The sequence below is a fragment of the Canis aureus genome, chromosome 15 (assembly GCF_053574225.1).
Source record: "Canis aureus isolate CA01 chromosome 15, VMU_Caureus_v.1.0, whole genome shotgun sequence".
Taxonomy (NCBI): Eukaryota; Metazoa; Chordata; class Mammalia; order Carnivora; family Canidae; genus Canis; species Canis aureus.
Window position 1 is genome coordinate 47,332,092 of NC_135625.1, and position 23,762 is coordinate 47,355,853.

The 23,762-nt window shown below is 38.6% G+C and overlaps 1 protein-coding gene across 13 annotated transcripts in view; it reads left to right on the top strand.

The window, feature by feature from the left end:
• LMBR1 (limb development membrane protein 1) overlaps window positions 1-23,762 on the top strand; it is a 146,423-nt gene that overhangs the window by 16,296 nt on the left and 106,365 nt on the right. For 9 of the 13 annotated variants that reach the window (XR_013353109.1, XR_013353108.1, XM_077849527.1 and 6 more), the window contains exons 2-4: window positions 10,616-10,688; window positions 13,410-13,449; window positions 18,899-19,038. Coding sequence is in view for 8 of the 13 variants with exons in the window: in XM_077849527.1 (XP_077705653.1) it covers window positions 10,616-10,688; window positions 13,410-13,449; window positions 18,899-19,038 (253 nt within the window). In the remaining 5 variants the exon portion in view is untranslated. Of the gene's footprint in view, window positions 1-10,615; window positions 10,689-13,409; window positions 13,450-17,756; window positions 17,870-18,898; window positions 19,039-23,762 lie in introns of those variants that run through there. The other 4 variants (XM_077849531.1, XM_077849532.1, XM_077849528.1 and 1 more) reach the window with 3 other exon arrangements.

Here is a 23,762-nt window from a genome sequence, read left to right on the forward strand (position 1 = left end):
AGAGAGAGAGAGAGAGAGGCAGAGACACAGGCAGAGGGAGAAGCAGGCTCCATGCACCGGGAGCCCGACGTGGGATTCGACCCCGGGTCTCCAGGATCGCGCCCTGGGCCAAAGGCAGGCGCCAAACCGCTGCGCCACCCAGGGATCCCAAGATTTAAGTTCTTAGAGAGTTACCCAAGAGCGTAACAAGGAGTAGTAATATAATAAATGTCAGAAGTGGAAGTGGTAGTAGTGGTAATAGTCATTGTACTGGTATAAATTCTCAGTATCAGAAAGCTTAGTAGGTAAATTCTGAACTTCTGTATTGGGTAGTCAGTATATATTGTTAATGTTGGTAAATGAAACATTTCCTAGTATGGAAGTCACTTAGAAAAACAACAGATTGCCTATGGAGGAGAGTTGGATGGGAGTCCTTTTTTAAAAAAATTTTATTTATTTATGATAGTCACACAGAGAGAGAGAGGCAGAGACATAGGCAGAGGGAGAAGGAGGCTCCATGCACCGGGAGCCCAACGTGGGACTCAATCCCGGGTCTCCAGGATCACGCCCTGGGCCAAAGGCAGGCGCTAAACTGCTGCGCCACCCAGGGATCCCCCTTTTTTTTTTTTTTAAGATTATTTATTTATTTGAATGAGAGAGCGAGCATGTGAGTAGGAGGAGGGATAGAGGGAGAGAGAGAGATCTCAAGCAGACCCCATGCTGAGTGTGGAGCCAGATGTGGGGCTTGATCTCACGACCCCAAGATCATGACCTGAGCAGAAACCAAGAGGCGGCCACTTAACTGACTTAGCTACCTAGGCACCCCTGGGGTCTTAAGATCTGTATTACATCCATGTATATCTCTGACACAATTTTTAAGTCATCCCTTAGAGATTTAGATACAATACCTTGACTTGAACATTTACCTCATTTGTAAAAATTAACACCAAATAAATTTTTTACATTATTTCCTTTTTCCAAATACAACATTCATTTCTTAGACCGATGGTTCTTAACTGGGTCTCCAAAACATTATTTCCTTTTTCCACATACAACATTCATTTCTTAGACCGATGGTTCTTAACTGGGTCTCCAAAGGAAACATAGCACTATAACTGCTGGGGGGCGGATTATGTGTTGGTATCTAGTGGGTAGAGGACCAAAATGATGCTAAACTCCTACGTTGCAAAGGACTCCTGTGGCAACAAGGAATTATTTGGTCTGAAATGTTAACAGTGCCAGGGTGGAGGAAGTCTTTTTTTTTAAACTAACTGCCAAAAAATACATAAGATAAGCACAGAAATAGTTACATATACGACACAGTTTGAATAGCCTCTTACAAGTAATGCTTATTTTCTATTTTAAGTTGGCATAGTAGGGAATGTTTATATTAATTGGTACACTGTAATAACTGAATTCCTTTCTCTTTTAAAAAAAATTAGGCACTTTAAGAGATTAAAGGACAGATCATTCCAAACTACTTAGTATTAAAAAAGGGAGAGAAAGCACTTTCCATTGTGATCTTACACCTGTGTTTTTTTAAAAAAAGGATTAAAATAATTTTTACTATGTCAACCAAAAATTTATATTTGAAATTAAAAGTAAAACAATACACATTACAAAGAAGCCCTGGGATAACTCATCTGGATTAAATCTATGCAGAGACTGCATATTAGAGGGAGATTCCCAAGCACCTGCCAAATGAGAAATCCAAAGAGAGTTCCCCACAGAGACTAAACTATTTTTAAAACAGTATTTTACATCATATACACATATACACAAAAATAATTCCCAGGTAAATCAAAGACCTAAAAGTAAGAGATAAAATCATAAAACATAGATGACTTTTGGTTTCCAGTTCAACTTGAAAAGAGCTTGGAAATCATCCTTCCCATCCTCTAACAGCAAGAAAAGCTGAAGAATTTGAAAATCCGCACTCTTCTTAGAGTCATCAGAGAATTGAGATTATAGAGCACATTGCTGCCTTGAAATCTGGAAAGAGAGGTAGATACTGAGAACCACAGCTTACCCAGAACAAAAGCCTATATAGCAGAAACCTGCTAAGTAGCTAGTACTCGTAGGAACACTTAGCTATAATCAATTAATTGATGGAGGCTTAGTGTGGATTAGCTAGAGAATTTGAACCTCCAGAGGTCCAGTCTTCTTAAGGGATGCTCCCACACTTTAATGAGTTTTACTTTAGGAGCTCTGCTAGGTTCTCAGGGTAAACAAACAAAACAACCACAAAAAAACCCCTGTGCTTCTGGAGAGACAGGAGTGGGGGGGTGGTGGAGGGGAGGTGGAGGGGGGGAGGGAAAGTAACCATTCTAGAAAATGTCCAGAACATTTTTTTTAATAATAAATTTATTTTTTATTGGAGTTCAATTTGCCAACATACAGAATAACACCCAGTGCTCATCCCGTCAAATGCCCCCCCCTCAGTGCCTGCCACCCATTCACCCCCACCTCCCGCCCTCCTCCCCTTCCACCACCCCTAGTTCGTTTCCCAGAGTTAGGAGTCTTCATGTTCTGTCTGCCCAGAACATTTTGTTCACCTTTGACAAAAGGCTTGCCCTCAAGGGAAATTGTTTTTTTACCAGAACCACCCCTTTCCACTAGTCTGTCAGATTTCTATAGAACAGGGGATTACAGCTAAAACTGCAAGTCCCAGACTCTCTTTAAGAGGAAGTTCCTGGAGGAAACGAAAGGCAAAGGGAAGGACATTCTAGCCTCTGGTTCCTACAGCTACATCAAACAGTAAACAGCCTGACTCACAGCCAGAAATACCTCACTGAAGACCTATTTACCCCAATTCCTTTTATCCTATATATAATGTCTGACTTTTAACAAAAAATGACGACAAACTAAAAGGCAAAAAATACAGTTGGAAGAGACAAAGCAAGTACCAGAAGCAGACTTAGATATGACAGAGATTTGGCGATAACCACAATTTGAAATAACTAATAAATATGCCAAGAGCTGTAATGGAAACAGTGTACAACGTGGAAGAACAGATGGATAATGTAAGCAAAGAGATGGAAACTTTAGGTAAGAATCAAGGAGTGGTAGAAATAAACTGTATTAGAATGAGAGGGATGCTGGGTGACTCAGCCATTGAGCGTCTGCCTTCGACTCAAGGAGTTATCCTGGAGTCCCAGGGTTGAGTCCCACATTGGGCTCCCTGTGTGGAGTCTGCTTCTCCCTCTGCCTGTGTCTCTGCCTCTCTCTCTCTGTGTCTCTCATGAATAAATAAATAAAATCTTTAAAAAAAAAAAAAGAAACAATCTGGGTAGGCCTGTATCTTTTAAAGAAACTGAATCAGCAAATGACCTTTTTTTTTTTTTAAGATTTATTTATTTATTCATAGACACACACACACACACACACACACACACACACACAGAGACACAGGCAGAGGGAGAAGCAGGCACCATGCAGAGAGCCTGACGTGGGACTCGATCCAGGGTCTCCAGGATCACGCCCTTCGGCTGCAGGCGGCGCTAAACCACTGTGCCACCAGGGCTGCCCAGCAAATGACCTTCTAAACACCAGTCCTAGATGGTTTCTTTTTTCTTTTCTTTTTTTTTTTTTTTAAAAGATTTATTTATTTATTCATGAGACAGACACACACACACACACACACACACACACACACACACACACACACAGAGGCAGAGACACAGGCAGAGGGAGAAGCAGGCTCCATGCAGATAGCCTGATGCAGGACTTGATCCCGGGACTCCAGGACTACCACGACCTGGGCCGAAGGCAGGCGCTAAACTGCTGAGCCACCCAGGGATCCCCTCTTAGATGGTTTCATTGGTGAAATCTACCAGTCATTTAAAGAAGAAGTGATAGCAATTCTCTGTAATCTCTTACAGGACATTCTAGGAGGCTGGCATTACTTTAATACTGAAATTGGACGAAAAGTTTGCAATAAAGGAAAGCTATAGATCAGTTTTTGTTGAGTATAAATGCACATTTCTGCAAAAAAAAAATTTAGCAAACTAAATCCAACAGCATATCAAAAGAATTATTATACACCATGACCAAGTGGAATTTATTCCAAGCATTTAGGGCTGGTTCAACATTCAAAGATCACTTAGTATAATCCATCGTATCAACAGACTCAAGAAGGAACAACATATAATACTATCAGTATCGTATCAGAGAAAGCATTTGACAAAATCCAACACCCATTTTATGAAAAAAGCTCTCAATAAACCAAGAATAGAGGGGAACTTCCTCAGCTTGATAACATCCACAAAATATCTACAGCTAACTTCATACCTTAATGATGAGAAACCAGAAGCTTTCCCACTAGGATCAGGAACAAGGCATGGATATCCCCCCTCTTCTCACTGCTTTTCAACACTGCACTGGACGTCCTAGGTAATGCAGTGAGAAAAGGAAAGGAACTGATAAGTGTACAAATTGGGAAGAGAAAAAGCAGACTGTTTTCATTCTCAGATAACATGATAGTCTAGGTAGAAAATCCCAAAAAGTCAGTAACAACAACACAAAACTGGGATTAATAAGAATTTATAGCCGGATATTAAGATACCACATTAATACACAAAAGTCCATTACTGTCCTGTATACCAGGATGAAAAATTGAAATTTGAAATTAAAAATACAAGTCTATTAACATTACCATGAAGATGGGGCACCTGGGTGGCTCAGTGGTTGATCATCTGCCTTTGGTTCAGCGTGTGATCTCCAGGTCCTGACAGGGAGCCTGCTTCTCCCTCTGCCTATGTCTCTGTTTCTCTCTCTCGGTCTCTCATGAATAAATAAATAAAATCTGTAAAACAGCAACAACAAAAAAACCTCCAAAAAACCATTAGCATGAAGAAAAAAAGTGCTTAGATATAAAGCTAACAAAACGTTTACTTGATCTATATGAGGAAAACTATACTCTGATGAAATAAACATCCAAGAAGATCTGAATTAGTGGAGAGCTATTCCTCTCCTGGAAGGAAGACTTAATATCACTTAGATCTCAGTACTTAACTATTTATTGAGTGAGTAAACTTGGTAGGAAATAGTTATAAAGCAGTTTAATTGTCTCTCACTGATGCTTACAAGGATCATGTGTTGGATCTGTGTTCCCTTCCTTTGGTGACAACTTTGGCTTATCAATTGCCTTATGGTTACTCGCACATATTGAAAAATCAAGTCCAGTCTAATTTAAACTTCTACCATTCGTCCTATTCAAAATGTCTTCCCTGTGCCCTGATTGTGCCTGATGAAGGGAAGGAACCAGCACTGGGAAGGAGTCCAATTTACTCAGTTTATTTTAAAATTATTTATCTAGGCACTAAGGAAGATTTAAGAGATATATAAGATAGTTCCTGTTTGTATTAGTACCTTTAATGTGCCTAAACTATATATAATAAAAAGTTTAGGAGACAATTTACATGAAACGTTTAATGGAAATCTGTGGTTGTGCTAAAGTATTGTGAACTAGGAGTATTGTGGGGGTCCAAAAAGAGGCGGGCTTTGTGGGTAGAATAGTTGTGCTTGGGTGTAGAATACGAAGGACAGAATGAGTGACAACTGGTTCTGGTGCCAGCTTCTCAAATAAAGCTGTCTTTCCTTTACATTTTGCTGGAGTCTAGGTCTCAGAAGGGCTTTAGAGAAACTTTGTTGGTGATTTACAGTGTAAGAGTATACAGAATCTGAAGTCTCAGTAAGTAATAGAGTGTAATATTGTAGATGACATTAATGAACTTGATATTACTTCCTGTGATAATCTTGAAATATAGAATGTTTGCTCCTTGTTTATGAGGAAATTCTGTTTTACCCTTATTGAAACACAAGTTGATGGACACAAGGCCATTTATCATGATGGTGCTAATAACATAAAAGTGGATATCAGCTTGTGTTTCAAAGTCATGTTACTTGTTCTGGAGATAGAGCATTGGTATTTTGTTTTCTTACCTCTTTGAAAGGTGGTTTGTTGCAGTTATAAACAAACAATGAACATATGCAAATATATCTGAAAAGAATGCTTTGAGCTGCTGGCAAAGAAATATTTGGTGTATTTTTAATCAAATAGGGTTTTATTTTTCTTGTAAAAGTCTGGAAGAATGATATATGGTACATACTATAGATGGATGAACCTTGTAAATATCATGCTAAGGAAGGAAGCCGGACACAAAACAGCATGTTTTCAGTTGTATGAAATATCTGAAATAGGCAAATCCATAGAAACAGAAAGCAGATTACTAGTTGTGAGGGTCTGGGACATTGGGATGACAGAACATGGATGTATAGGGGTATACAGCATTGAGTATGATAAACCCACTTATTTACTAGAGTAATCTTGATACTTTTAAAGATTCATATTATTATGTATTTGGTTTACATTTATTTATTCTTTCACAGTGAATTGAAGACTCCCAACTAAAGTAGTAGTTACATTTTCCCTTGCATTTTCAAATTGTGGTCTAGGGATTTCTGGGGGTTGATGGTTAAAATCCTGGGAACGGATTAGTTTACCAGTGAAGAGATTGTGGATTGAGAATAGTTTTCTGGCTTGGCCTTGAAATCATAGAGTAATAGTATGTTTTGTTTTGTTTGTATTAGAAGAATATATTTAAAGGCTGGCAGGAAAAGGGAAGCTAGTGGTGGAGACTGGGTGAATAATCAGAGAAGGAGGACCATTGCTGAAATAGAAGGGGCTGCTCAGAGGTCAGGTGGAATTGTGAGAGTGAAATTTGGCTGTTAAGATCTTCACTGACCACTGCCAGAGCGCTTGGAGTTGGGCAGTGGACGTCAAGTCAGATCTGTGATTGGAGGAGTGAGTGAGTAATACCCAGTGCAAGTCTCCCAAGTAGAGGCTGTGGAGGAGGGGAGGAGAAAATAGGGCAGTTCTTAGAATCCTCAAGCCTCTGCTTTTACCTGCAGCTTCCTCAGCATCCGAGAACCAGGCTGTCATGTTGGGCATCAGCAGTGGGCCTCCTGTGTAGCTCTGAGGTTCGGCTTGGGCTTGCCTGGAACTGTGAAGTCCATTTCATCTTACTGTGGCTCTCACTTCTGTTCTCTGTTTATGGAGTCATCCTCCTGTGTGACTTCTGTCTCCACTCTACGTGTAACTCTTATTTAAGGAACTTGCTTCAAGTTCACTGAAAAATGGAAGCCATCAAAAGGGAGCATTTTTGTGCTTTACCACACGTTTGCTTACCTACTTGCTATGGAACATTAATGTTCCGTTCTCTCCTGCTTTTGCTCTTCTTCCTTCTGACTAGGGATACATTTATTTTTAGCTCCTCACCTTAAACACATTGCTTTAGCACTTCTCCTTTTTCTTTCTTGCATCAATAATTTTTCTCTCTACCTGATTATTATTGCAACTATGTGTAACTTTTCTCATCTTAAAAAAAAAAAAGCAAACTCTCTTAGCAGTTCCCATCACATTTCTTTTGCTTCCCTTTATCATAAAATTCCTAGAAAGAGATATATACATTTTGTTTCCAGTTCTTCTGTCTTAATTTACTTCAGTCAGGGTTTTGTATTCATTACTCCAGAAAAACAGCTCTTGTCAAGGTCACTGATAACCACCATGTTGCTAAATCCAGTTGTCAATTCTCAGTGCTCATCTTACTTGGCCTGTCAGCAGCATTTGACACGGCTGGTAATTCCCTTTTCCTACATGAGCTTTTTTCATTTGGCTTTTGGGACATCACAGTCTCTTGTTTGCCTCCTGTCTGCTGACTGCTGCTTCTCAGTTAGCTATTGCTTATTCCTTCCATCAAGTTGACTTGTAAATATTTGAGAGCTTGGGGCTTGGTTCTCCGACTTCTCTGGCAGTACTCACTCCCTAGGATAGAAATCTCATCTGGCCTAGGGCTTTGAATATCTATCTCCTTATGTCCCCTCTGCCCCTCACCTTAAAAAAAAAAAAAAAAATCCTAGTGAGGCTCCTTCCCTGGACCGTACAGATTTTTAAATCCAGCCCTTTCCACCTGAGTGAATAATAAGTATTTCACATTCAGCATTATAAACTGTATTTTTTACTTCCAATGCCAAATAATTTTACTCATAATCTTTCCTGACTCCGGAAATACCCACTATCTCTTTCCAGGTTCATAGGCCAAGCCTTATCCCTGCAAGCCCTGTCAAGTCTGTTTTCAAAACATACCCAGAACTTGATAATTTTTGATATTTCTGCTACACAGGTCCACGTGACATCTCTTCTAGATGATTGCAGTACACTCCTAACTGGTCTGTTTGCTTCAGTCCTTAACCCTTCTAAGTTATTTTCCACATTGTACCTGGAGTGAGTCTTTTGTACTCTGTCAGGTCCTATCACCCGTCTGCTCAGCATGCCAGTGGTTTCTCATATCACTCAGGGTAAAAACCAACACTTACTTCACTGTTTGTGAGAACTGACAGTTAATACGAACTACCTGACCTCATCTCTCACTTCTTTCCTCTCACTGTAGGAACACACCAGAGCTTTCCCGGTCTCAGACCCTTGCTGTGACTGTTTTCTGTGCCTTGAGTACGCTCCTTCCAGATTTCTGCATGTCTTGCTTTCTTTTCTCCCAAAGGCCTTCCTCAGATGTTACCTTATTAGTGAGATGTGTCCCTATTCCCCTAGACCTGCACCAATCGTCATTTGCCCTGCTGACACTCCCTGTTTGAATCCTGCACCCATCATCATGTGCCCCACTGACACTCCCTATTCCTCTAATCCTGCACCAGTTGTCATGTGCTCCGCTGACACTCCCTATTCCCTTAATCCTGCACCAATCATCATGTGCCCTGCTGACACTCACTATTCCCCTAAACCTGCACCAAGCAGCATTTGCCCTGTTGGCTATTGATTGGCTGTTTTCTTAGTTGAATATAAGCTCAGTGAGGGCGAGAACTTTGTTTTCTTTGCTCTTCTGTTCCCAGTTCTAAAAAGAGTGCCTGGTGAACGGTGAGCTCCCAGCAAGTAATTGTGGAATGAATTGAATTTCAGGTAGCTTCTGTCATAAATATTAATTCTGTTGGTCATATGATCCCTCTGACTTTAACCTCGTAAGTCAGTTTCTGCCCAGTAACCCTTCTTTCCAGTGCTCTTGCAGCCCTAATCAGACTTCACCATTCTGTTGTAAATTCCTCCCCCCACCCCAATCCTTAACATCTTCTTAGAAGACCCCTTCTGTTTACATTTCTTCACCAATAACTGGTTTCCATTTTGACCCATTTTCCACACCCTAAAGGATTTTGGGAGAAAGTAGTGATGGTGTTTACATTCTGTTATCCGTTTGGAGTTCTTGATGGGCTCCCAGCAGCAGGCCAATCTGATGCTTTCAATTCTTGGCTCCTTTTTTGGTCACTGTCAGTATTGGCTATCTCTTGTCACTCTCCCGCTTGTATTGGAAGAATTGTGACATGAGGCTCATGGTCATTTCCATTCTGAGTATGTCATTTCCTAGAAGACATTGTATAGTGGCTGTTCATACTTAGATCTAAGGTCATTTTTAGTCATGTGGCCAACAGCCCTTTTTCAGAAATCCACACATGGGGTGCTCCCTAAACTGTCATTACCTGGGATTGTTTCATTTGAGTTTTCAAACTCTTTTCACCCTGATCCATAGCTCTAATAAGACTTTATTTCTTGGTCTTTGACTGTAATGAGATCTCCTGTTCCTTGACCCCATCCTCTTTTTCCTGTCATCCCCATAAAATTAAATGGAATTTAATTGAATTTAAAAAGCTTCTTGTTCAACTGCTGTTTATTTTGATATGTGGTATATTTATTGAATGATTACTCCCCCCCGCATTGATTTGTGATGCCTCCTGTATGTAAAACCAAATTATATAAATTTTTATATAATAGGATGTTTCATTTATCTAAGTTTGAGCCATCCTTAAATGTTTTTGAAGCTTTATAGTACGTTTTGATATTTGGAAGGGATTGTAGTATCTCATTGACTTTAGTTATCAGAATTGTTGGTATTGGTCTAGCTTTTTACACTTCCATATGATTCTGAAGACAATTCAGTCAATGAAAAGAAAATCTTCATTGGACATATTTTCCCTGCAATGATATTAAAAACTGGGTTATTTGAATTAGTTTATATAAATTAGCATTTTATCAAAACTTTATTCTAGTAAAATATCTAAAAAGTTTTAATTTTTAATTTTTAATTTTTTTATTAAAGATTTTTTATTTATTCATGAGAGACACAGAGAGAAAGAGAAGCAGAGACACAGGCAGAGGGAGAAGCAGGCTCCATGCAGGGAGCCTGATGTAGGCCTTGATCCCAGGGCTCCAGGGTCACGCCGTGGGCCAAAGGCACCGCTGAGCCACCCAGAGATCCCATCTAGAAAGTTTTAAATAGATTGAATCTATTTTTTTTTTCAAGATTTTTATTTATTTATTTGACAGAGAGCACAAGCAAAGGGAGTGGCAGGCAGAGGGAGAGGGAGGCTCTCTGCTGAGCAGGGAGCTGGATGTGGGGCTCGATCTAGGACTGTGGGATCATTACCTGAGCCCAAGGCAGACACTTAACTGACTGAGCCACCCAATGCCCCAGATCAATCCTCTTTGCCTATAAGTACCAAAGATGTATCTTCTATAATTAAAAAAAAAGATATGCAACAAATGTAAATGATCTGTTAATTTTTTTTCCAGATATGTTTCCTTCTTTTTGCCATTCTCTACATTGTTTCCTACTTCATCATCACAAGATACAAGAGAAAATCAGGCAAGTAGAAACATTATAATTAAAAATACTTAGATCATCATGCCAGCTGGTCTGTGGTATATGGGCCATATCGTGCCTGTCAGTATGGTAGTATAATACATTCAGTATGGCAATGATTGAAGGATGTAATAGCCTGGTGCTAAGAGTAAACAGGAACCTCCAGGGAATCTGACTGCTTGTGGGGTCATCATTCTGTTTGACCTGAGCCCATGTTTACCACCATTCTTAGGTCTAACCAAGAATAGTGTGGGGCTGTTCAGTATCTGGGAAATTTCTAGAGTTTATGAGGATATATGGGTTTTGTGACTGGCTCTGAGTTTGAACATGCCTACCCCCCCATCCTTTCTCTGACTATTAGACTATCTTTTCTTTCTCTAAAGTGATATGGAATGTAGAGTCTCCATGATATCATTTAATATTCAGTTATATATTATATTGTCTTTTTATTATTTCATTATTATTTAGGGACCACTAAATCTGTATTCTTTTTTTATTTTTTAAATTTATTATTATTATTTATGATTTTATTTATTTATTTGAGGGAAAGAGAGTGCACACATGCACATGAGTGGGGGAGGGGAGCAGAGGGAGCAGGAGGGGGACAAACAGACTCTCCACTGAGCAGGTAGCCTGGCATGGGGCTCCATCCCAAGACCCTAGGATCATGACCTGAGTCAAAGTCAGGTGCATAACTGACTGAGCCATCTGGGTGCCCCTATTCTTTTTTTAAAAATGAACTTTGTGCTAATTAATTCACAGATTCTTGTGCCAAGGTTTTGTAAGGACCTAAACAGTTGCCTTACTGCCTTCTGTTAAACCTCAGCTATTTTCTGTAAATAACAAGAAAACAGAATTTTCTACCTGTATGCTGGGCTAACAGTAGTGCCATATGAATATTTATGGATTCTATATAATAGGAACTCTTTATATTATAATATCAAACTTATTAGACTTTTGAAAGCAATTAGGAAATAGTGCTTGCTCTAGTGTTTTAGTTTGGCTCTATGATTACATTAAAATATTTCTTGGAATCTATAATCTCTCAAAAATTTGAAGACCTACAGATTCAACACAGTATTTTAGCTATTTTTAAAGATGTTTTGGCATCAGGTGTTAATGGTTATTGACATAGAAGGAGGAGGAGGAGAGAGAATTAATATAAAATGCATCATTTTGGGGGATTTAGGGGATGATGAACAGGAAAATTGGAGATTTATTAGATGATTTAGATGATTTTTAAATACTTTATTTATTTATTTTGAGAGAGAGAGTATGAGTGGTGGCAGAGGGGGAGAGAGAGAGAGAGAGACCCAAGCTGACCTCCCTCCCCACACCTTTTGCTGAGCATGGAGCATGATGCAGGGCCTGATTCACAACCTTGAGACCATGACCTCAGTGGAAATCAAGAGCCCGATGCCCGACTGATTTAGCCACCCAGGTGCCTCTATTAGATGATTTTTAGAGTAATAGCAGAGAGGGGTGATGAGTACTCTGGACTTAGTACTGAGCGTTGGCGGGGGGGGGGGGGGGGGGGAGGGGAAGAGTTGAAATGTATATGAAGCTATTAAAATATTCTTCAGTAGTTGATGGTTGATAGAGAGTAGGCACAACAGTATACAAATTAATTGGGACTGTTATTTTATGGTCCTTTTGGTTGTAAAGCTATTTTGGGCAGCCTGTAATTAAGAATGGAGATTAGGGTTAAGAGGATGGCTCAAACGCACCATTGACATGGAAGCAAATGGATAGTCATAATTACAGAGACCTAGAGAGAGAGCCTTTGAGGACAACCTCAGTTAGGTATTGAGGAGAAGGAGGGGTCAGGGGGTGTTGTGCAATATTCTTGTAATTGGATTATATTTTCTTTAGCTGGTAAATTAATTAATTAATTAAGATTTTATTTATTTATTCATGACAGAGAGAGAGAGAGAGAGAGAGAGGGGCAGAGGGAGAAGCAGACTCCATGCAGGGAGCCCGATGCAGGACTCGATCCCAGGTGTCCAGGATCAGGCCCTGGGCTGAAGGTGGCTCTAAACCGCTGAGCCACCTGGGCTGCCCTAGCTGGTATATTTATGTAGGAAGACAAAGAGAAGGCTAGTAGCCACGAGAGAGAGAGAGCTGAGTGAGTATTGGAGCAGAGGCCATCTGCTACTTGTAAAAAATTCAAAACTTGGTATCTTTCTGTTTATAACTTGGACAATAATTGTGAAATAGTATGGAGGCAGTAGTATCTAATGGTTTAGAATGGTCCAAGAGAATCTTTGTTAGTATCATTAATAATGACAAACTTGAATTGTGGAAAAGTACATGAGTTTTAAGATTTTGAATTCTAACTTTATAATAAAGATTTTTGTTGGATAGTATCAACTAAAAGTTTTTGTTCATTAGCAATTACAATTTCACTTATGTTGTATGACAGTAAACTTGATTCTGGTCCTAAGGTTCTACTAAGTTTTATTTTCTGGAGCAATAAATATATGGAAGGTTTCAATTTGCATATGGTAGTTTTGTTAATTAGGATTTTGGTTAATCACAACACTCTACGTTCTGTCCCATGTGAGTTAATAAGATTTAAATTTAGATCGATGCTCAAATAAACAGAGCTTTTTGAAAGTTCTTTTCAGTAATTCATTGAGTTTCTGTTTTTGTTTGTATTTCCTGATAAATTAATGAAACATTTTATTGAAGATAAAAAAATTAATACTTTAACCATTTTTACAGATGAACAAGAAGATGAAGATGCCATAGTCAACAGGATTTCGTATGTATTTAAAAATTCATTTGTTCTGTTTCTAATTTTGAGGTTATAAATTCTTCAAATTTTATTCACACCTTAGGGCATAAATGTGTAAAAAATTCACCTAAAGTAATACACTGGTTTTATTAATATTAACTCTATCTTTGGGAGCACATATAAACAAATATAGGGTTGACTCTTGAACACTGTGGGGGTTAGGGACTTTGGCCCTGAGCAGTTGGAAATTGTGTATAACTTTTTACTTCCCCAAAATTTAACTACTAATAGCCTATTGATTGGAAGTCTTACTGATAACATAAACAGTTGACAAATACATATTTTGTATGTCATGTGTATTATGTATTCTTATAATAAAGCTAGAGAAAAGAAAAAAATTATTAAGAAAATCATAAGGGAGAGAAAATACATTTAAAGTACTGTATTATATTTATTTTAAAAATTCACTTATAAGTGGATCTGTGCATTTCTAAGTCATATTGTTCAAGAATCAACCATACATGGAAAAATGAGGATTGATTGTTTCCTGTTAAAATTTGCTTGTTTGAGGAGCTGACATTTTACCTTCAGACATTTTAACCAGGAAGTGGGCTTATTTATGGTTGGGAAAGTTGCCAGGCCGTAAGAAAGAAAACTCTTAACTGTTTAATGATCTGCTGAGAAGACTATGACAGTCTTGGAATAGGGAGGAGACATCTGTTCTAGTTAATTGAACATCTACCTGCTATGAGCATTGAGATGGACTCAGATGGTTCTTTAGTTTCCTGTAGCTCTCTTTCTGCATTTATTTATTTATTTATTTATTTATTTATTTATTTATTTATTTATTTATTTCTGCTTATATATGCTGGTGATATATGATTGATACACCCTTTAAATTTTTTTGAGGTATTAAACTGGATGGGAAGCAGTAAATTTGTTTCTATAAGATTTTGCTTGACTAAAATTTGAGATCACACAGTTGTAGCTACATTGGAGAGATTTTTATTCCAGGATTCTTTATTTTAATTGATACTTGAAAAGTTTTGTCATAGTCCTGAATTTATAGAAAAGTTAGAAATATAACAAAAAAGAGCTGTTTTGCCCCCAGAACTATTTGAAAATTTGGTGACCTGGTTCTCCATTTCCTCAGGATACTTTTGTATATAATGCCTATAAATGGTACATTCTTCTATTGTCTACCATACAACCATCAAAATAATAAAATTGTTGCTGTATCACTCATGCCCCATTCAGATTTACCAGTTTTTCCAGTAATGTCCTTGTTGCAGATGGACCCCGTTCAGGATCACACACTGCTTGTAGTTGTCATGTCCCTTTAGTTCCCTTTAAACTGAAACCCTTCTTCAATATTTACCTGATCTTGATACTTTTGAAGATTACAGGCTAGTTATTTGGATTGTTTCTTCATGATTAGTATCAGATTATTCATCTTTTGCCTGGGGCAAGAAGGAGGTGAGGGAAAGGTCAAAGAGAGAGAGAGAGAGAGAGAGAGAGAGGCTTCCTGTGCTAATGCACTCTTATGTACACTGGGATATTACTCAGCCATAACAAGGAATAAAGTACTGACACATGCTATAACATGTAGGAACCTCAAAAACATCATGCTAAGTGAAAGAAGTCAGACACAAGGCCACATAGTGTCTAACTCCATTTACTAGCAGTTTCCAGAATAGGTAAATTCATCAGTGTCATATTGATGGTTACTAGAGACGGAGGGGAGAGCAGCATGGGGAGCAACTGTTTAATGAATATGAGGTTTTATTTTGAGGTGATGAAATGTTCTGGAACTAGAAAGTGGTGGTGTTTGCACAACACTATGAATACACTTAAATACCACTAAATTGTTCATTTTAAAATGGTTAATTTTATGTTATGTGAGTTTCACTTCAATAAAAAAGTACTTTCAACTGATAAGTGACTTTAATAGGTCTGATTTAATTCATAACTGAACAGTGAATATAAATGGACCTTGCTTTATTAGATTTGGTAATTTAAATGATTTTAAATGCCCTAGGGAAAACATCTATAACTTTATACTGGGAATTCTTGCTCTGTGGGTTTAAAACTTAGGCCTATTATTTGATTTAAATTTATAGAATTAGGGGTCTTAGTTTTATTCCTAACACCTTGATATTTGAGAAAATCCTTAAGTGATTGATCATTTTTCTGTGTCTAAATTACTGTCTAAATAATTCACTTACCTCAAAAAGCTTCAGTGAATCTCAGACTGAGTAAAGGGCAGATACTAATTCTTTCCCAGTGAAATCCTCTAGGGATGAAGTGAGTACTGTGAGATGTGTGCCACTCTCCTCTCTGGTCTGTACTCCACTCTTGGTGGTAAATCTATATACATACATTTGTAGATTTGTCAACAGACCAGAGGACATCACTTAGGCATTACCCTGCAGTGTATTCTATGAAACAGTGGCTGTGCCTCGTTTCCTTTTTCTTTTTTTTTTTTTTACACATATTACAAATTCCAGATAACCTTTATTTAAATATTTCACAAACAACTTACAAGTTTCCTTGCAACTACATGGTAAATCAAATGTTAATGTATAGCTCAGGAACTGTAAACAATTCAGCAACTAGGGCCCAAAGGAACTGCATCCATAATAGAAATAAATATTTTAAAATGATCAACTTTTTGTGCCTTGTTTCCTTGTGAGGAGTCTCTGGAGCCCTGATCTCCCCTTCTGCTTTCAGCAGTTCTGCTTCCACCTCTGCTGTTGCTACTTGCTACCAAATGTCTGAAGGCTTTGTGTTCTCCTAGCAGGTGGTTCCTGCATCAGGTGACTGGAGGAGACTTCCGCTTCTTGCAGGCAGATGGGCATGCACATACAATAAAGACAGGAGAAGGAGCAGGGAGGAGGGCACCTGAGAGAGAATCAGGGCTCATCTGTTCCCTAGCCCCTCACACCAGTGATGACTTTGGCTTTCACTGCCTTTTTTCCCCTCTTGTGTGATAGAATGAGTGAGAATGGAAGAGTAAGGCAGATCTGGGTTCAAATTCTGAACTCAAGATTAACTTGAGGTCAGAAGAGATTGAGAAAGATTTATTTTCTCTCTGTGTGAAGGAGAACTGCCACTTACTTTGTTGTGCTGTTGTATGGATTAAATCACATCTGCTAAACATTCCTGGGTTGGTGCTTAGTGCATAGTATGTGGAAATTCAGAGTTGCTTCCCTTCTCTGCACCATATTTCCTTGCCTTGCTTCTTCCACTGAAGAGGAGGAAATGGAAGGAGAGGCCTGCTGAATGAGGAGAAAAAAAAGGGAATCCTCAGTCTTCTAGAAGAGCTCAAATTCTTAAGTGAAGTGGTTGGCAGCACTACCTGGCCACTTGAAACAGAGATCTCCAGTGCTGGCTCAACCCCGAGTCAAGATGGAAAGCCTTGTTCCTCGGCTTTTCTCACCTTCCATTAGGCCCATGTTTGCTCTCTCCTTTACTCCTTTGTTCTTTTCTCTGTTTGTATCTACTTGTGCCCCGAAATTAACTTTGCAATCAACAACTACATTTTCTGAGAGCTACTGTTGTCTAGTTAGTTGATTTTGATTAGGATTAAAGTTATTGATATAAAAACAACATGCGTAAGTGCTGAAATTTTTGTGAGCCTGTGCAGGTGAGAGGAGAGTTTCCAGGTAAGAGGTAGGCCTAGCATAAGGCCTAGCATAAGCTCAAGAGTGACCTGGTGTGTGCTTTCAGGTCTGGGAGAAGGGAGGGAGTTTCCCCTGCAGAGGGAAGTCCTGGCATGTAGTATTAGCTTGAGGGAGTGTTGAGGGGCACCCACAGTGTTCAGGGATGCTCTGCCACAGGGAGTCAGAAGTTGGGGAGGGCATCTGTGCAGGATGGCAGAGCCCAAGTAGGCTGAGAAGGGTGTCCCCAGAAGGACGGCTTGGCATGGGTGTCAGAGGTCAGTGGGGAAGGAGGTAGGACAGTCCAGAATGGGGAGTCACTGGAACAGGATGGACACCTCTGCATAGGGTGGGAGTGTCAGATCACATACAGGGGTGTTTAGTCCATTAAAGGTGACAGGAACCATTTGCAGTTAGGGAAAGGGAGAAAAATGAAAATGAACAAGGTTGTTGCATTGCAGTTGAACTGTCAGTGTGGACTCATGGTTTTTAATAAAGTTGGTGAACCAGATCTAGATGTAAAGGTGGATATGTGTTAAGTGTGCGTATGTACATACGCATATGCGTAGTGCATACTTGTATTCCTTGCCTGTCCATTGGGAGCATGACACCCCAGTAGCAATGAATATATTTAGCACCAGATCTTTGCTTCTAAATATAATTTTCCACTAATAGGAACCAGGATTTGGGGGAGAAGCTGTCCGCAGGGGTACAGGAGGGGAAGTTCCTGGCTCATTCTGTACATATGGTACTGCCAGAATGCAAGGAGGTGCTCCAAGAATGATGAGGTACATGTCAGAAAGACCCAGAATGTTCAAGGGCTTTCACATCAATCAGGGACAATTGGAGTGTCAGGAGAATGATTACATTGGATCCTACACAGCATAAAATAGAACAATCTGGAGTCCATACTGATAGGAATCCGTAAATGAATACATTTTTTAGCAAGGAACAGGTTATTTTTCCTGGTTTCCAGCTTAGCTTCCCACAAAATACTTAATTAAAAGGGAAAAGAGTGATGTTAGAGTGGAGACCAGTGGTCAGGCAGAGTGTGACTGGCAACAGGACAGACAGCTCGAGGCCACCTGATAGTGATTGGGAGAACTTCCTCACTTGATTTGCAAGGACAAATCCAAAGAAGCACACTGAAGGTCGCTGGCTGGTAGTTGCCAGAGTTGACAGTAGACCTGGGGTAGACATTTTTCCTAGTGCTTTTCCCAGGAAACATGCCCGCTCAGCAAAACAGTTTGTAAGACTTCTTCTGTCTGATTTGAGTTGTATTTTTGCTATGTATCATATAGTCTACATTTAAACATTATCAATGATTTACGGAACAAGGGTTTCATGGTTGTTTTGGCTTTAAGTAGGAAAACACTTCTGTTGGTTGCCACAAGATGGCATTGGGCTCAAAGTTACTCTAGTAGATGTGTATTTTGAGTGTTTAGAATGTTTTGTTTCTTATGTCTCCTTATATTTATTTTCATGTTCTTCCTATATTGATTTTAATGGTATGGATATTAAGGTTCCATCTCTAATGTTGGTGAGGGTTTTTTTTCCTTTGCCTGTTTAGTCTTTTAAAAAAATCTTAAAAAAATTTAGATATAACATTTAAAACATTTCAAACATGTAAAACAGAAAGTGAAAGCCCCTTTTAGTGTCATATATATATATCATTTGACTCCCAACTACACATATTTAATGAAAGTCTTATATAACTTTTTTGGATTAAAAGATTTACAAGTTTTTATCCTTTTTGAATTCCTACCATATTCCTTGCTTTTTCCAGTTGCTGGTAACAACAATCTCTTCTCTTCCAGGTTGTTTTTGAGCACGTTCACTCTGGCAGTGTCAGCTGGGGCTGTTTTGCTTTTGCCCTTTTCAATAATCAGCAATGAAATCCTGCTTTCTTTTCCTCAGAACTACTATATTCAATGGCTAAATGGCTCCCTAATTCATGGTTAGTATATATTGCTTAATATAATCACAATGAATGTTTTTGTTTTTTACTAAACTGTATCTTTAGATTTACTTTTTCTTAATTTCCTTCATAATTTGCATCTTCCTCCAATAAACCATGAGTCCTTCATAAAATCAGAAAACCAGATTTTACTTACTATTCCTATTAGTTGTGAAGGCTTTCCTATTTTACCTAAGAAACAGTTTTTATACTTAAAATGATTTTTTTTTGAGGGGGAGGGGGGAAAGGGGAGGGGGAGGGGGAGGGAGTATACTTAAAATGATTTTGATAAATTTTCACTTAAATGTTTAGCAAGAGAATTTTGGTTTATCTGGTTATCTTACCTCCATTTAAGACCTAAAAATACGAGTCATAGTTTTCTACTTTATTTGTTGCTAGTTACTTTTTTTATTTAAAAATGTGTAAGTAATAGGGACGCATGGGTGGCTCAGTGGTTGAGGGTTTGCTTTTGACTTGGGGCATGATCCTGGAGTCCCGGGATTGAATCCTGGGATCGAATCCCACATCGGGCTTCCTGCAGGGAGCCTGCTTCTCCAACTCTGCCTGTGTCTCTGCCTCTCTCATGAATAAATAAATAAAACCTTTAAAAAATGTATAATAGGGGAAAATTTCTTTTGTCAAGTACAAACTTTAAAATTAATGTGGTTAAAAAAGTAACTTATTTACTGTGGGCAACACGGTATATTGCTTGGAGGCCAAATAGACCTGCATGCCAATCTTGACTGCTATTTTCTAGAAATTTTTAGTGAGGTAGGACATTTTAATTTTAATTTATAAAATCTAATACATTGATTTTTAAAATGTTTCATTGTTTTTCCCTCTTATTCTTACTGAATTATGATTTCTTTATGTGTGAAATATACCAGTTTTTTGTTAGATTTTTGTAAATATATTCCAGTTATTTTTCTTCTTAACCCTGCTCGCTTTTTTGATTGGCAGATCAAAAAATATTGTCCAGTCTTTTTTCTTCCTTTGATATCTCTAATTGTTTTGTGTTTTTTAAATTAATTAATTGGTTATTCATCAGAGACACAGATTGAGAGAGAGGCAGAGACATAGGCAGAAGGAGAAGCAGGCTCCATGTAGGGAGCCCGATGTGGGACTCCATCCCGGGTCTCTAGGATCACACCCCCAGCCAAAGGTGGCGCTTTAAACCACTGAGCCACCCAGGCTGCCCTGTTTTGTGTTTGGAAGATCTTTTTCCTTCCTGAGATGCAACAAATCCTCTCCCACCCCGCCCCCGCTCATTTTCTAAAAATGATTTTGTTTGTGCATAACTGTTTAATTCATCTGGACTTTATACAGATACCTTTTCTCTCAACCCTTTGTGTTTATTAAAGAAATGCTATGTTTACTGTAGAGTATTTGGGAAACAATATACGGTGAAGAAAATTAATGTTACTTACAATCCCACAACCCACAGAGCTATTGTGGATACCTGGCCTGTAACCTTCGTAGCCTTCTTAGCCTTCCATAATGTGTGTTCATGTGGATACATACATAACCAGATGGGAAACTCTCATGGACTCACTGATAATTTGTATCTTCTCCCATCAAAGTGTAAGGGGAAGGTTTCCATGCCTGTAACTACTTTTGTGTGCAATTTACAGTAGTGCCTGGAGCTGTATTAAGCATGGATTGTTCCTAAATTTTTAACTAAAAAATCTAAAGTATACATCTTCACAAATAAATATTTGCCCTTAGGATAGATTTCTGCAATTCACTTTCCAGGTAAGCACACTTTAAAAGTTTTTGAGAAGATAATTCCTGATTCTGAAAAGCTGTGTGAATTCCACTAGTGGTTTCGCTTTCACTGATGGGATATGGGGGGTGGAGTGGGGAGGTGGGCCTCCTCTTCCTCTTCCCAGAATGCATCTTCACCAACTGTGGGCAGTACTTAAAACCTGGCAATTCAAGGGGCACCTGAGTGGCACAGTTGGTTGAGTGTCTGACTCTTGGTTTTGTCTCAGGTCATGATCTTAGGTTTGTGAGATTGATTCCTGCATCAGGTTCCATGCTTAGCAGAGTCTGCTTGGATTTTCTCCTCTGCCCCCACTCCCCAAAATAAATCTTAAAAGAAAAAACCCTTCCAATTAAAAAACATGAAACATTTCCCCTCTTAAACGTACATTTCTTCAGTTACTCGTAAGGATAGACATTTACAAAACATACTCAGAGGTCATTCATACTTATTTTTTAGTAAACTGCCTACCTGTTTTCTTGGCCCATTTTTAGTGCTTTTCCCCTCTTTTTTCAAAGATTTTATTTATTTATTAGAGAGAAAGCACAAGCAGAGAGAGCAGGAGAGGGAGAAGGAGGCTCCCCACTGAGCAGGGAGTCTGATGTGGGGCTCCATCCCAGAACCCTGAGATCATGATCTGAACTGAAGGCAGAGATTTCACCAGTTGAGCCACCCAGGCACCCCGTCTTTCTTTCTTTCTTTTTTTTTTTTTTAATTAAATTCTCAGTAGCTAACATACAGTGTAATATTAGTTTCAGGTGTACAATGTAGTGATTCATCACTTCCGTACAACACCTGGTGCTCCTCACGACAGGTGCCCTCCTCCATCCTCATCACTTACTTCACTCATCCACCCACCTCCCCTCTGGTGACCACCATTTGTTCTCTATAGTTAATAATCTCTTTCCTGGTTTGCCTCTCTCTCGTGTTTTCTTATTTGTTTTGTTTCTTAAATTCCACATATGAGTGAAATCATATGGTATTTGTCTTTCTCTGACTGACTTATTTCTCTTAACATTATACTCCCACTGCATCCATGTTGTTCCAAATGGCAAGATTTCATTCTTTTTTATGCTTGCAATGTTTTTTTAAGTAATTGATTGTCTATCAGAGGTTAATTGCAAACATTTTCCTCCCATTTGTCCTTTAATACTGCTTAAGCTGTTTTTTTGACATAAAAATTTTAACATTTTTGTTTAATCACATATTTGAATCTGGCCTTTGTGGTTTCTGTTGCGTTTGAAGGTAGAAACAAATGGATTCATGAAGCTCTGAAGACCAAATGAATTCAATAAAATTAGGACTAATTATTAACCAAATAAGCAATTACTCCTTTTTTTACTTAGCAATTGAAAAAAACTCAAATAAGCAAACTGAAATTGATACAAAAAATAAATCTTCTACTGAAAAGTCAGCTGTTATTATGAAAGGCAGGAAACAACCTGGAAAGTAATGGCTGTGCATGTTTTTGTGAGTTATTTTTAGATACGTTATTAGTTATTAAAAATATTTTGATAATATATAATTTAGAAAATGGTTTTTGCATGTGTTGTCTGAGATGTTTAAGGAACACTGTTTGGCGTGGTTTCCCTAGCTCTAGCTTTCTGTAAAGCTGTAGGTACTACGGCACATACATTTTGGGCTCCAGGTGTTTTTACCAGCGGTGCCGGTATTCTCAAGCTGGGCTAACCAGTATGACAGGTGAACTGGCCTTTGTTTCCAGTTTTACTAAATAGAAATTGCATGCTATATTTAATGACCTTTCATACTCTAAACCAAGGCCATTTTTTTTTTTTTTCTGTTTATGGACTGGAAATAAGAACTACTAACACATGACATGCCATACGATTTGGAGGCCTTAACTCTGGAAGTAAACATCTTTGGTTTTTTTAAGAGTCTTTCTCATTTAATGTAAGGTGTGTAAGCTCAAATATATTTTTATAAATTAGGGCTTGGAACAATGATTCCCACATAGTGATTGCCTAATAAACATGTTGAATGAATAAATTATGTAATAATTTTAATAATATAAATATATATAATATAGATAATAAGCCACATAAAATAAAATATAATAATAATAATTAAAAACTACATCAGCTGGAAGTTGGGGAACTAAAGGAAGAACCTTCTAAATGATGTCACTGCTTCTTTTTTTTTTCTTTTTTTTAAAGATTTTTATTTATTTATTCATGAGAACACAGAAAGAGAGGCAGGCTCCATGCAAGGAGCCCGATGCAGGACTTGATTCTGGGAATCCGGGAACCCACCCTGAGCCAAAGGCAGACGTCCAACTGCTGAGCCACCCAGGCGTCTCAGGTGTTACTGCTTCTAACTGTACTCTTAGGAATGGGTTTCAGGAGGCATGGGATGTCAGCCTCGGAAATTTTTCCCTAAGGGTTTTATGACCCCCAGCTTTGTTTCTGCTAAATCTTTGGTAGGTTTATATCCTTTACTGCAGGTAGTAAATTTCATAAATCTTTAAATTCATCTTTTTCTTCTAAATTCATAGCTTTCTTTAACCTTGTTGATGACATTTGAGGGAGTGTTTATTATTAGTCCTTTCAATTGTCTTGGGGTTAAAGATTTGTCAACCTTAGACATGCTTGCTTCTTGGCTTTTAAAAATTTGTTAATGGGGCCAAATTATGGTACTAGTAAGACATGACCTAAGGTATGCCTTGTGTTCTAGACACACTTTTCCTCACCTCCATTGTGCAGTAGTAGTTCAGTTTGTCGTTGGTAGTCAGAACACTCCCTTCCTTGCTGGTTGATTAAGACACATGAGGACCCCAGAGTTCTGGGCAGCAGTCTAAACTTCCAGTTCAGTGGAATAATTGTTATATCTCCTGGTGGAAACGTTCCTCCCTTTGGAGCTGGAGCCTCTAGATTAGCAGCACTAGTTCGCAAGGTTGTAGGAACAGGAGGCAAAAAGTTTGCTAGTGAGTCAGTAGGGATAATAG